At 47.4% G+C, this 13880-nt stretch overlaps 1 protein-coding gene across 1 annotated transcript; it reads right to left on the bottom strand.

The window, feature by feature from the left end:
- Positions 1-3253: 3253 nt before the first annotated feature.
- LOC137532391 (gamma-crystallin-3-like) lies at positions 3254-8882 on the bottom strand. Its single transcript, XM_068252831.1, has 3 exons — positions 8774-8882; positions 4702-4944; positions 3254-3580 (listed from the first exon to the last, which is right to left on the bottom strand). Exons 1-3 carry the CDS (start codon positions 8780-8782, stop codon positions 3305-3307), a joined length of 528 nt encoding a protein of 175 aa, XP_068108932.1. The 5' UTR covers positions 8783-8882; the 3' UTR covers positions 3254-3304.
- Positions 8883-13880: the final 4998 nt, after the last annotated feature.

The following is a 13880-nucleotide window of genomic DNA, read 5'->3' as shown; positions in this document are numbered from 1 at the left end:
ATAGTGTGGCTGAGCGAGCGGTGTACTACTATTCCCAGCAGACACAGAACAGTAAACAGAATGCTATATAGTGTGGCTGAGCGGTGTACCACTATTCCCAGCAGCGACACACAGCACAATGCTATACAGTGGCGGGTGAGCGGTGTACCACTATTCCCAGTAGCGACACAGAGCACAATGCTATACAGTGGCGGGTGAGCGGTGTACTACTATTCCCAGAAGACACAGAGTGGCAGTAAACAGAATGCTATATAGTGTGGCTGAGCGAGGTACACAGAGTGGCAGTAAACAGAATGCTATATAGTGTGGCTGAGCGAGCGGTGTACTACTATTCCCAGCAGACACAGAACAGTAAACAGAATGCTATATAGTGTGGCTGAGCGGTGTACCACTATTCCCAGCAGCGACACAGAGCACAATGCTATACAGTGGCGGGTGAGCGGTGTACCACTATTCCCAGCAGCGACACAGAGCACAATGCTATACAGTGGCGGGTGAGCGGTGTACCACTATTCCCAGCAGCGACACAGAGCACAATGCTATACAGTGGCGGGTGAGCGGTGTACCACTATTCCCAGAAGACACAGAGTGGCAGTAAACAGAATGCTATATAGTGTGGCTGAGCGAGCGGTGTACTACTATTCCCAGCAGACACAGAACAGTAAACAGAATGCTATATAGTGTGGCTGAGCGAGGTACACAGAGTGGCAGTAAACAGAATGCTGAGCGAGCGGTGTACTACTATTCCCAGCAGCGACACAATGACTGGGGGGACCCTGGCTAGCGTGGCTGGAGCGCGAACTACCCTGCCTGCCTACCCAAAGCTAAACCCACAGACAAATGGCGGAAATATGACGTGGTTCGGGTATTTATTTACCCGAACCACGTGACAGTTCGGCCAATCAGAGCGCGTTCGGGTCCGAACCACGTGACCCGTTCGGCCAATCACAGTGCTAGCCGAACGTTCGGGGAACGTTCGGCCATGCGCTCTTAGTTCGGCCATGCGGCCGAACGGTTTGGCCGAGCACCATCAGGTGTTCGGCCGAACTCGATGTTCTGCAGAACCCGAACAGTGGCGAACACTGTTCGCCTAACACTAGGTGGGGGTTGAGGGAGGAGGAGAGGGGATTAAGGTGGGGGAGGAGGAGAGGGGGGAGGAGGAGAGGGGGCGGGCCCCAGGCTGAAACTTCCTCAGTGGGCCCTTAGTGTCCCAGTCCGACCCTGGTGAGGCTTGTTTGGTTTATATGGAATTAGAGTATTAAAACAAAACAAAAAAAGTATTTGGTTTGAGGAATGCCCTATAAACTATATGAAAGGAACACAACTATGCAATGAGTAAAAGTTTAACTCGGATAACTTTAAGTGGCTGGATAGTGTACTCGTTAAGGGCTCTGCCTCTGACACAGGAAATCAGGGTTCAAATCTTGGCTCTTCCTGTTCAGTAAGCCAGCACTTATTCAGCAAGGAGACCTTGGGCAAGGCTCCCTAACACTGCTAGTACTGCCCAGAGAGCATGTCCTAGTGGCTGCAGCTCTGGCGCTTTGAGTGCAGAAAAGTGCAATAAAAATGTTCTGTGTCTTGTCTAAGTAGGACAGCCACCATACGTATCATCCTTCTCTCTTTACCCTACCCACTTCACAGTGCTGCCTCAATGAACCTTCCACTTTCCAACCCCTATAGGCTGAGTGGTGCCGTGGTTGGTTGTAGAGGAGTATGCTTCCTTCTCCAACATTAGGTTTGGTTTGTCCTCCTGTTCTATCCAGCCAACACTCTGGACTGCTCACGAGTCCTCTTGCATTTCCTGTGACCTCACATGACTGTGACAGTGGCAGATTTACTGAAGAGAAGGAGGCTCTAGACCTGACACTAAAAATGTAGTTAAAGGATACCCGAGGTGACATGTGACATGCTGAGATAGACATGTGTATGTACAGTGCCTAGCACACAAATGACTAGGCTGTGTTCCTTTTTTTCTTTCTCTGCCTGAAAGAGTTAAACATTAGGTAAGTAAGTAGCAGTTCCTGTCTGAGTCAGGACTGGGTCAGACTACATTGTGACCCTCACTGATAAGAAATTCCAACTATAAAACACTTTCCTAGAAGAAAAATGGCTTCCAAAAGCATGAAAGAGATAAAAAGGGTCAATAGTTCAAACCCTCCCCCCCCCCCCCTTGCGCCAGACCGGAGCAGCATGCCAGAGTCCGCTGTGTCCCTCCTTCTCCCCCAGGATATGCAGAGTGTGTGCAGTGGGAGCTTTGACTTACCACTCTATGCCCGGCATGTGCAATCTTGTGGAGCGGATCGTTTACTCACTGGGTACCACTGCCAGGGTTCACCTTTTGCCCGCCTGCCAGTGCCGTATGTGTCCCCCGGCATATGCATTATTGCGGACCAACTTGTTTAGTCACTGGGTATGGGCGCCACTAGAGGGCATCATAGAAATGAGACGGAGGGATAAGCGGAACGTGAATCCTGCCAGCGGTACCCAGTGACTAAACAAGCCACTCCATAAGACTGCAAATGCCGGGGGACACATACGGCGCTGGCGGGCGGGAAGAAGGTGAATCCTGGCGGCGGTACCCAGTGAGTAAACGATCTGCTCTGCAAGATTGCACATGCTGGGGACACAGCTACATATATGGCGCTGGTGGGCAGGCACATGCGGGGAGACATTCACAGCTACAACTCCCGCAGACTGCCCGACAGTTTTCATTCACTGCACATCGCTCCGGTGGGGGCTGCATAGCGGAGGGGGATACAAAGTAACTACAGCTACAAATTCACATAGTTCACTTTTGCTATAGCATTGGCTACATAGGGGAGGGGGAGACCCTGTAACTACAGCTACATATATCGCTCTGTCAGTGGTCAACATAGCAGCAATGGGAGGGAGGGAGGGAGGAAGGAGAGTGAGTCGCATTGGGAACATGTCCTGTGCCTCATGCTAGTTCACATCCCATAAAAAGAGATTTGTGAAAATTCTGATCAGAAAGTATAGGTCATAGAGCCCAAGGAGGTCCTCAGCAGGTGATGCATTTTATACCCTGGGCTTATTCTCGAGTCAATCATTTTTTCTTGTGTTTTTTTTTTTAAGGCAAAAGTTGGGGAGTCGGCTTATACTCGGGTCGGCTTATACTCGGGTCGGCTTATACTCGAGTGTATGTGGTAACCAATAAATAGTATATTTTTCACTGGATTTAACTGAGAATGGCAAGTCTTAGCAGATTGATTACAGTGACAAACAAATGCATAAGTTATGTTTTTATAAAGTTTATTTTAGTGCAATAAATCACATTTTTATCACTTTAATAGGAGTGATGGACACGTCTGAAGGAGCCAATTTTGGGGGTGGAGGCTCCCCAGTCGTTGTATCTCCTGAACTCTCCGGGTCTCAGGTAATACTGGCGTCCTCTGAAGTTGGGCTCTTCGTAGAGCATCCAGTAGCCATCTTGCACTTGGATAGAGTGGATGTCATTGAAGCGGAACCTATCATAAACATTATTACAATCTTCAGTGAACTCCATCATCTGACCTCTGAAGTCCTCCCTCTCGTAGATCCTGATTCTGAAGGAGCCTTGGTGCTGGTTAAAAACATAAGAATAAAATTAGAATGGAACTGTGATAGAAAAAATACAAGTCGTTAAAAAATGACAGAAGACCACACCATTTAAAGTATCCTGATAAGGAGAGAGATATGGAAAGCTACTATCGACCATTTTATGTCCACTGGTTATAATCAAGGGCGGATTTAGGGCAAGGCCTCCTAGGCCATGGCCTAGGGCACCACAGGAGCAAGGGGACCAAAGCAGCAGGCTAAACTGGTGCAAGCTTGCAAATGCTGCAATGCAGGGAGATCAGGCGAGCGCCTGACCGCAGTACTCTGTTGCAAGCCGCCTGTGCAGCAGCCACCTTGCTCTCTGTGCACGTTTGCATTGTGGCCGGTGGCTATGGACTTGGGCAGCATTGGAGACGAAAAGGAAGAGGAAGCTTCGGCACTGGAGACGAGCGGAGAAATGAGTGACACTGATGGCTGCTGCAGTGTGAAGGGGAGCTGGCTACCTATACTTAAAGGGGGGTGGGAAAAGGAGGGATTAAGGGAGTCTTCTGGCTACCTATACTAGAAGGAAGCGGAAGGGATCATCTGGCTACCTATACTGGAGGGAAGGGGAGGAGTCATCTGGCTACCTATACTGGAGGGAAGGGGGGAGGGGTCATCTTGCTACCTATACCGAAGGGGGGCAGCTGGTGACAGTGGCCTTGGGTGGTAAAGAGTACAAATCCGACCCTGGTTATAATGCAAAACATCTGGCTATAATTCTTTCTAAATCCCTTATCTGGAACAGGTATGCTGGCGTTCTATCCCCCTAATCTGCATTCCTGTTCCAGGTAACGGAAGAAGGAGTTGGTGGATAACCTGCCGAAACATCTCTACGGGTTTATTCAGGAATGAAGAGCAATAAGAAGGTGAAGGTGAACATGCTGGATAAAAGTGTTTATGGTCCTTCATAGCTGAACTGGCCACCTTGCTTCCACCCGCCCCCCACCCCCCCCCCCCCAGTTCTATGGACCTCCATACTTTGCACCGACACTGTTACATAGTTATTTGGGTAAAAAAAAAAACATGCATCCATAAAGTTCAACCAGGAAAAAGGCAATGCTGTACCATGAATATCCACTAGTAGTCTGTGATATGTTTCATTACCTGGGGGCTCAGACGACAAGACCTGACTGAGTCATTGTAGCCCATCCATTGCTGGAAGTCGGGATATTCTCCTCTGTGGAGGAAGTACTGGTGTCCTCTGTAGTTGGGGTGCTCATAGAGGATCCAGTTCCCACTTTCCACCCGGATGGAATTGCAACGTCTGAAGAAGGAGGACAGGTCAGGGCATTCAGAGTTACACTCGTAGGAGCGTCCCTGGAAGTTCTTGTCCTCGTAGAAGGTGATCTGTGGGAAAGGAAATGTAACAGATTATTCTAATAAAATATTTCAGTAACTACTGATTTTACTAATTAAATGGTAAGACCACCCTATGTGATAGGAAAGTAGAAAGCATGTCCACAGATCACCTTGTGAGAAATTTGTAGCCTGCTTTCCTTTCCTGAAGGAGGGCCTACTAGCCAATATCTAAGTTCTGAATGTCCCAGTAGTTGGTTCCTAAAGTCGGGTATACACTATTAAGATGAGGCTAATGATCAATATCTAATTGACATTGACATAGCTTTTAATGCTACAGAGATGCATCTTCTTAGAAGATGTAATAATTTCATGACACATATCTATTTGATATTGATTATTTACCAGCTTGCCACATAGCCAACTCAGACATTATACCAGATCTAATCAGAGATCTTCTCCAATACTTCTCTTCCCATAACATCTGTGAGCTTTGTACTTCGTACTGCCACCACCTTTGATGTAGGAGACCAGGGTTTCAATCCTGGCTGGCACCAGTGCCAACACCCTGACCAAGCCCATACTTGTGGGCGGGTGAAATGCTTCAGTGGGCGGGACTCCTCATGCTGTTCTTGGAGTGAGCTCCTGAATGCTGACTAGCTATCAGAATTCAGAATCATGAATTTTCTGCTTGTGTAGGTAAACCAGTGCATTGCACAGAACCAGTGCCTAACCAGTAAGAAGTCCTAAGGCAAGACTCCCTAATGCTCAAAGCCGGCTGAGAATGCCCCTAGTGGCTGAAGCTCTCAAGTGCTTTGAGTTCGACAGGAGAAAATCACCACACAAATGATAGCATTTCATTTTTGTTTTCATATTCAGATTTATTCAATGTTCCAGATTTATCAGAGTGGACAAGGAGTTGAAGGACTGGAAAATAGTTATGATTGAAGCTAGTTAGATAAGCTTTAAGTACCCCTGAACTGTTTTCTAATAAAATACTTTTAATGCTACTATATTTGCGGTGCTGTGACATATGTCACCACACCATCCTCCCCCTGCAGCGATCCATGTGCCACCCACTCTCCTCAGCAGAAATATTTGACTTGAGCAGAAGGTCGATGATGGGCAGGGAGGAAGTGTCAGTACTTCCTCCTCTCTGCTCATCCTTAGTCCCACCCCCTTACTCGACGCTAATGGTTTCTATATGCTGTTTCAGCTGTGTGTGGGCTTGTGGTATTTGAGGTCAGAATGATAGTGTACTAATATCACTAAAACTTCCTCCCTGAGCACAGGGGGTGCTGGAGGGGGAGGGCGGAGCTGTGTGACTTATGACGTAGCACCACGCATAAATCAGCACTAAAAGTATGTTTATTATAAAGCGGTTCAGGGGTACTTTAAAGGAAATTGCCAGAATAGGGAAATTAATTAACCCTTAATGATATTAATTATTGCAATCCATCTACACATACGTTTTGCCATGCTTATAACCATCCTGGAAACATTACTGAAAATGTGATTTCTACTTCTGAAATCATGCTGCACTGCATAGCATGGAATGATTGAGTTAAAATAGGTTTTTTTGCCTTTTTCTTCTACAACCCCTGCTGTGATAACAATGAGAAGCTGCTTCTGTCAGGCATTCTATTGTTTTTAAAATAATACTAATTGTCCTTGTGATCTGGAACATGCATCATTTGTTTTTCTGCCTAATTCCTGACTCATTCCTATAGAAGAATGAGTTCACCAGCCAGCTACAGAGTCATTTATGAATGCTGAATCTGGCAAAGCCGAGATTTCCCCTTCCATCCACACAAATTCACCATTGCTTTAAAAGGGCTGTATGAAAGGGTTTTAATATTTTTGTTGAAGGTATTATTTTTTCATGAGTGATTGTGCTAATTAATTAAATGCATATGAACTATTACAAACAGCTGTATCATGTGTATGACAGGTTCACATGGCAACTTCTGCAAGCAGAAACGTGATCTGCTTTACTGCTGTAGTAAATAAACGTATTACATTGGTGCGATAACACGGAGAGGTAAAGATGCCAAGGGACCCTGGCTTAAAGCAAAGCTGAAGCCAAAATAAACTTATGAAATAATGAATTGTATGTGTAGTGCAGCTAAGAAATGGAACATTAGTAGCAAAAATATGTCTCCTATTGTTTCCAGTACAGGAAAAGTTAAACAAAGTTATATGTGCAAAAGAACTTCTCTGAGCTCTTCCACCCAACTTGGGTCAAGGACAGCCCTGTTTTCTGAGGCACTGATACATTAAAGAAATAGTAAGACGCAGCTGGAGATAAGGTTTTAAGGCAGGGAAGTTCAAAACTGGGACAAACATTAGAAATACGGTGTTGTAGTATTTAGAAACCTAAGTAGTTTTTTATATTATGGAATATTTTCTGGTTGGCATGGTGGATTAGTGGCCAGCATTCTTTCTGAGCAGTGCTAAACCCCGAGGATAGAATCTTGTCCAGGACACTTTCTGTATAGAGTTTGTGCCTATACAACTTTGCATGAATTTCCTCCAGATACTCCTGTTCCCACTTACATACCAAAAACATGCTAGTTTTACATACAAAAATATAATTGGCAATAGACTGTGGAAAGGTCATATGTTTTGACTGAGGTAGGGAAGGGAATACATTTAGAACATCTATGAGGGCAGTCAGAAACATGACTATGTAGGCTGTAAAGTGCTGCAGAGGATGTCAGAGCTATATAAATACATAATAATAATATGGTAGGACATTAGACTATGACTATGGTAGGGATTAGAGTGTGAGCTCCTCTAAAGACAGTCAGTGACATGACTATGTACTCTGTAAAGTGATGCAGCTAATAACAGTGCTATATAAATACATATTAATAATAATATGGTAGGACATTAGACTATGGCTATGGTAGGATTAGATTGTGAGCTCCTATAGGGACAGTCAGTGACATGACTATGTACTCTGTAAAATGCTGCAGAAGATGTCGGTGCTATATAAATACATAATAATAATATGGTAGGACATTAGACTATGACTATGGTAGGATTAGACTGTGAGCTCCTCTGAGGACAGTCAGTGACATGACTATGTACTCTGTAATGTGCTGCAGAAGATGCAGTGCTATATAAATACATAATAATAATAATATGGTAGGACATTAGACTATGGCTATGGTTGGATTAGATTGTGAGCTCCTCTAGGGACAGTCAGTGACATGACTATGTACTCTGTAAAGTGCTGCAGAAGATGTCAGTGTTATATAAATACATAATAATAATATGGTAGGACATTAGACTATGAATATGGTAGGATTAGATTGTGAGCTCCTCTGAGGACAGTCAGTGACATGACTATGTACTCAGTAAAGTGCTGCAGAAGATGTCAGTGCTATATAAATACATAATAATAATATGGTAGGACATTAGACTATGACTATGGTAGGATTAGATTGTGAGCTCCTCTGAGGACAGTCAGTGACATGACTATGTACTCTGTAAAGTGCTTCAGAAGATGTCAGTGCTATATAAATACATAATAATAATATGGTAGGACATTAGACTATGACTATGGTAGGATTAGATTGTGAGCTCCTCTGAGGACAGTCAGTGACATGACTATGTACTCTCCAAAGTGCTGCAGAAGATGTTAGTGCTATATAAATACATAATAATAATATGGTAGGACATTAGACTATGACTATGGAGGGGATTAGAGTGTGAGCTCCTCTGAGGATAGTAAGTGACATGACTATGTACTGTGTAATGTGCTGTAGAAGATGTCAGTGCTATATAATACATAGTAATAATATAGTAGGACATCAGCCTATGACTATGGTAGGATCATTTTTATCCTAAGCTCATATCAGAGCAGCTGCCTTACCTTTCCCATGTTGTCGGCTTGTTGCTTTGCTGCGTTGAGTCCGCACTGGTAACCAGCCAGAGGCGGTGGGATTTATATACGCTGTGTACATTCGGTCAGGCCCAGGTTTTGCCCAGTCATCGGAATGCAGGGCTATTCTCTGACACAGTATGCTGAGGGTTGATCAGTGCTTCTGCGGGGCTATTGTCTGTGTCTTTTGTGTTGTCATCATCAGCCCACCCTATTGCTTTACCTGGTCTGACTTACTGGAACAACCCCCCTTTTCTGGCCCCTCAGTCACATGAATGAGCTGACGACTGTCTCCATGTGCGTTTTATGTAAGTTAGTTGTACTGTCACTGGACCTGGGCCTGGGAGAGGAGTCAGCTCAGCACGTGTACAAGCTATTCATCCAATATGAGCTGCTGATAGAAATAGACTGCTGAGCTTACGGGTTCAGCTGTGAAAATGGAACAAAGTACTTTTGCTAGAAAATTGAGCATTTTCTTATTTTAGCAATGTTTTAATGGGCAGTCGTGTAACTACAATCCATGGGGCCCCCCAGCGAAACTTTGATGGGGCCCGTCTCAGGGTTCACACCCTTCCCTCGTCTCCCCATGGTGCCCCTCGCGGCCATCCTGACCTTCACACCCACAACAAGTGTAGCTACAAACATCAGGAGTCTGAAGTAGTCTACAGTATATAAGTATAGTCCCTTGTATCGGAGGAAGGCAAGGTTAGTGGTTGGGGCCCCCCACAGCTCTGGGCCCCACTGCGATCGCAGGGCTGCTCCTCTCTAGTTACGGCCCTGTTAGTGAAGCAGAAAGATCCCTCCGCAGTCATCTCTGGGTGGAATGACAGTAAGGAGTCATTTCCATTGCAACGTAGAGCTGTGCAGCTCTGCATTGAGCGTCACTCCCAGGGGGGCGGAGCTTGCGATCCCATTCATTATACTGAATGTACTGACTCAATCGCCCCGAAATGTAAGCAACCATGTGCAGCGATTCAATGGTGAATGGCAGCGCATGCGCGGAAACCGGCGAGAGTGCAATCTATGCACTCTCTGCTGTCCCTCAGATCACTTTTCCATAAGCGCGGCTGAAAGCACGCTGTATGGAAGCGAGCCCTCATTTGGCCTAATGTACGAATAACTCCAACAAGAAACTGAAATGTGTTTTTAGCACAGCGCACCACACACCCCCAGCCCCACCTTCGCTGATTAGGTGCATGCTGTGAGCTATACTTGTGGTGGCCAGGCAGGGCCGGATTTAGGCCAAGGCAGCCTAGGCCATGGCCTAGGGCACTACAGGAGCTAGGGCACCAAAGCAGCAGGTTAAACTGTTGCAGCAGTTTATGCACTGATGTTGCTCTCTTTGATATATAGCCGGAAGATTAGACTCACTGTGTCTTGGAATATATACTTTTTTGAAAGCATGCTATATATATAATACATATTTTTTTCTGATGGTACCACAGTTCTATTGATGGACATTAGTGAATAGCAGGCCACAGATTGTTACCATTGGTAGCCTCAATGGACTTTACTAGAATATGATCCTTATGTGACAGATTACCATGTGCACATTGGTTGAATTTTTTAGTTGGCGGCAATATAAGCGTGATCATATTGGTCCTATACTTTTTCTACCTCTGTGAGAGTATTATAATTATTGTTTACCTGGTTATTACCCAACTGGGGGGACTCAGGATACCTCACGTAGTGATTACTGGAGGTTGTGTGGGGTACCAATATGGTCCATTATTGAGGCGAGGGTTTTTATTATGATGGGATGGGTGATATGGGTGGGCTTTAGACTGGTCTGGCACTCACTGATTTAAGTCTATACTAGTACATATTGACTTTTTTCTAATTATAACTATAAATAAAGAATTTTATATTTTTGCATGATCTTATTGCAGTGTACTTCTTTTCGTACTAGTAGTGTGCGACATATACTGGCTTGGTAGCTTTTGTGGTTTTGTCTATATTCTGGTTGCCAGTGTCTGCACCTATTTTTTGATTAATACTGCATAGATATACAAATTTCATGCCAATTAATTAATCCGTTATTGTAGTAAATTTGAGATAAACTGTTGCAGCATTGGCAAGCTTGCAAATGCTGCAATATAGGGAGATCAGACGAGCGCCTGACCATGGCACTCTGCTGCCAGAGGCCTGTGCAGCAGCCACCTTGCTCTCTGTGCACGTTTGCATTGTGTTGGGAGGCTATGGACTTGGGCAGCATTGGAGCCAGAGGGGAAGAGGAAGCTTCTGCACTGGAGGTGAGAGGAGAAATGAGTGACACAGATGGCTGCTGTGGTGTGATGACAGGCTGGCCTCCTATACTGAAAGAGGGGGAGTCATCAGGCTACCTGTACTAGAGGGAAGGGGGGAGGGGTCATTTGACTACCTATAATGGGGGAGAGGTCATCTGGCTACCAGGGGCATAACTAGAAGTCCCCGGGCCCCCCTGCAAGAATTTGAGCGCCCCCCTCCCCTGTTTTAACAGGAAGTAATGTGAAGCCCTTGCAGATCGGAGACCCCCGTGGTGAATGGAGGTAATTATAGCTGCTGCCACTGCTACCACTTAGATAGATGAAGGAGGAGGAGGGGAGAGCCCGAGGTGAGGGAGGTGGGGGGACTGTCCCCGCTGATGTGCAAAGCTCTCCCCTCATGTTGCACCCCTCCTGCCCCCCCAAAACGGCCATGAGCAGGCCCCAGGGGGGCAGGGGCTGCTTCCCCTATTGTTACGCCAGTGCTGACTACCTATACTGGAGGGAAGAGGGGAGGGGTTATCTCGCTACCTATACTGAAGGGGGGCGGCTATTGACTGTGGCCTTGGGAGGTAAAGAGTACAAATCCATCCCTGAGGCCAGGCATGAAGTGCTGTATGGTAAATCAAGAAAATGGAAGCCCTTTGTGGTTTGCTGTGGACATCGAAACAGGGGTCGAGTCCTGCATGAACGCGGGGGGACGACGTCCACTTTTCTTGGAGAGTGGACGCCGTCCCCCCTAGCACCCTGGAGGGGAGCAGCACAGCAGAGAGGAGCATTGGGCAGAGCAGCGGGGAAGGGCGGACGTTTCCCCCCCCTTCCCTCACCTTAGGGCTCCTCTCCCTGGCTCTCCCCTCCATAACATTGCGGCGGTGGCTGGCGGCGGTGCTCCAGACGGGCGGAGGCTGGCAACGGCGGCGGTGGGCGGGACTTACCTCCTCCAGTGTTCCGGCGAGTGGACGCTGTGCGTGCGTGCGTGCAGCTAGTCTGGTCTTCACTAGACCAGACTAGCTGCACGCATAGGCACAGCGTCCACTCGCCGGAACACTGGAGGAGGTAAGTCCCGCCCACCACTGCCAGCCACCGCCGCAATGTTATGGAGGGGAGAGCCAGGGAGAGGAGCCCTAAGGTGAGGGAAGGGGGGAAACGCCCGCCCTTCCCCGCTGCTCTGCCCAATGCTCCTCTCTGCTGCGCTTCTCCCCTCCAGCTGGGGGGGGCACCTAAACACCTAGGTACATATACTGGGGCCACTATACACCTGGCTACATATACTGGGCCACTATACACCTGGCTACATATACTGGGGCCACTATACACCTGGCTACATATACTGGGGCCACTATACACCTGGCTACATATACTGGGGCCACTATACACCTGGCTACATATACTGGGGCCACTATACATCTGGCTACATATACTGGGGCCACTATACACCTGGCTACATATACTGGGGCCACTATACACCTGGCTACATATACTGGGGCCACTATACACCTGGCTACATATACTGGGGCCACTATACACCTGGCTACATATACTGGGGCCACTATATACCTGGCTACATATACTGGGGCCACTATATATCTGGCTACATATACTGGGGCCACTATACATCTGGCTACATATACTGGGGCCACTATAGGGCTCCTCTCCCTGGCTCTCCCCTCCATAACATTGTGGCGGTGGCTGGCGGCGGTGCTCCGGACGGGCGGAGGCTGGCAGCGGCGGCGGTGGGCGGGACTTGCCTCCTCCAGTGTTCCGGCGAGTGGACGCTGTGCGTGCGTGCGTGCAGCTAGTCTGGTCTTCACTAGACCAGACTAGCTGCACACATAGGCACAGCGTCCACTCGCCGGAACACTGGAGGAGGTAAGTCCCGCCCACCACTGCCAGCCACCGCCGCAATGTTATGGAGGGGAGAGCCAGGGAGAGGAGCCCTAAGGTGAGGGAAGGGGGGAAACGCCCGCCCTTCCCCGCTGCTCTGCCCAATGCTCCTCTCTGCTGCGCTTCTCCCCTCCAGCTGGGGGGGGCACCTAAACACCTGGCTACATATACTGGGGCCACTATACACCTGGCTACATATACTGGGGCCACTATACACCTGGCTACATATACTGGGGCCACTATACACCTGGCTACATATACTGGGGCCACTATACACCTGGCTACATATACTGGGGCCACTATACACCTGGCTACATATACTGGGGCCACTATACATCTGGCTACATATACTGGGGCCACTATACACCTGGCTACATATACTGGGGCCACTATACACCTGGCTACATATACTGGGGCCACTATACACCTGGCTACATATACTGGGGCCACTATATACCTGGCTACATATACTGGGGCCACTATATATCTGGCTACATATACTGGGGCCACTATACATCTGGCTACATATACTGGGGCCACTGTACATCTGGCTACATATACTGGGGCCACTATACACCTGGCTACATATACTGGGGCCACTATACACCTGGCTACATATACTGGGGCCACTATAAACCTGGCTACATATACTGGGGCCACCATACATTTGGCTACATATACTGGGGCCACTATACATCTGGCTACATATACTGGGGCCACTATACACCTGGCTACACATACTGGGGCCACTATACACCTGGCTACATATACTGGGGCCACTATACACCTGGCTACATATACTGGGGCCACTATACACCTGGCTACATATACTGGTGCCACTATACACCTGGCTACATATACTGGGGCCACTGTACACCTGACTACATATACTGGGGCCACTATACACCTGGTTACATATACTGGGGCCACTAAACACCTGGCTACATATACTGGGGCCACTATACACCTGG

The sequence above is a fragment of the Hyperolius riggenbachi genome, chromosome 1, assembly GCF_040937935.1.
Source record: "Hyperolius riggenbachi isolate aHypRig1 chromosome 1, aHypRig1.pri, whole genome shotgun sequence".
NCBI classification, from domain to species: domain Eukaryota; kingdom Metazoa; phylum Chordata; class Amphibia; order Anura; family Hyperoliidae; genus Hyperolius; species Hyperolius riggenbachi.
Note: the sequence above shows the minus strand (reverse complement) of the source record. Positions and strands in the feature narration are given on the sequence as shown.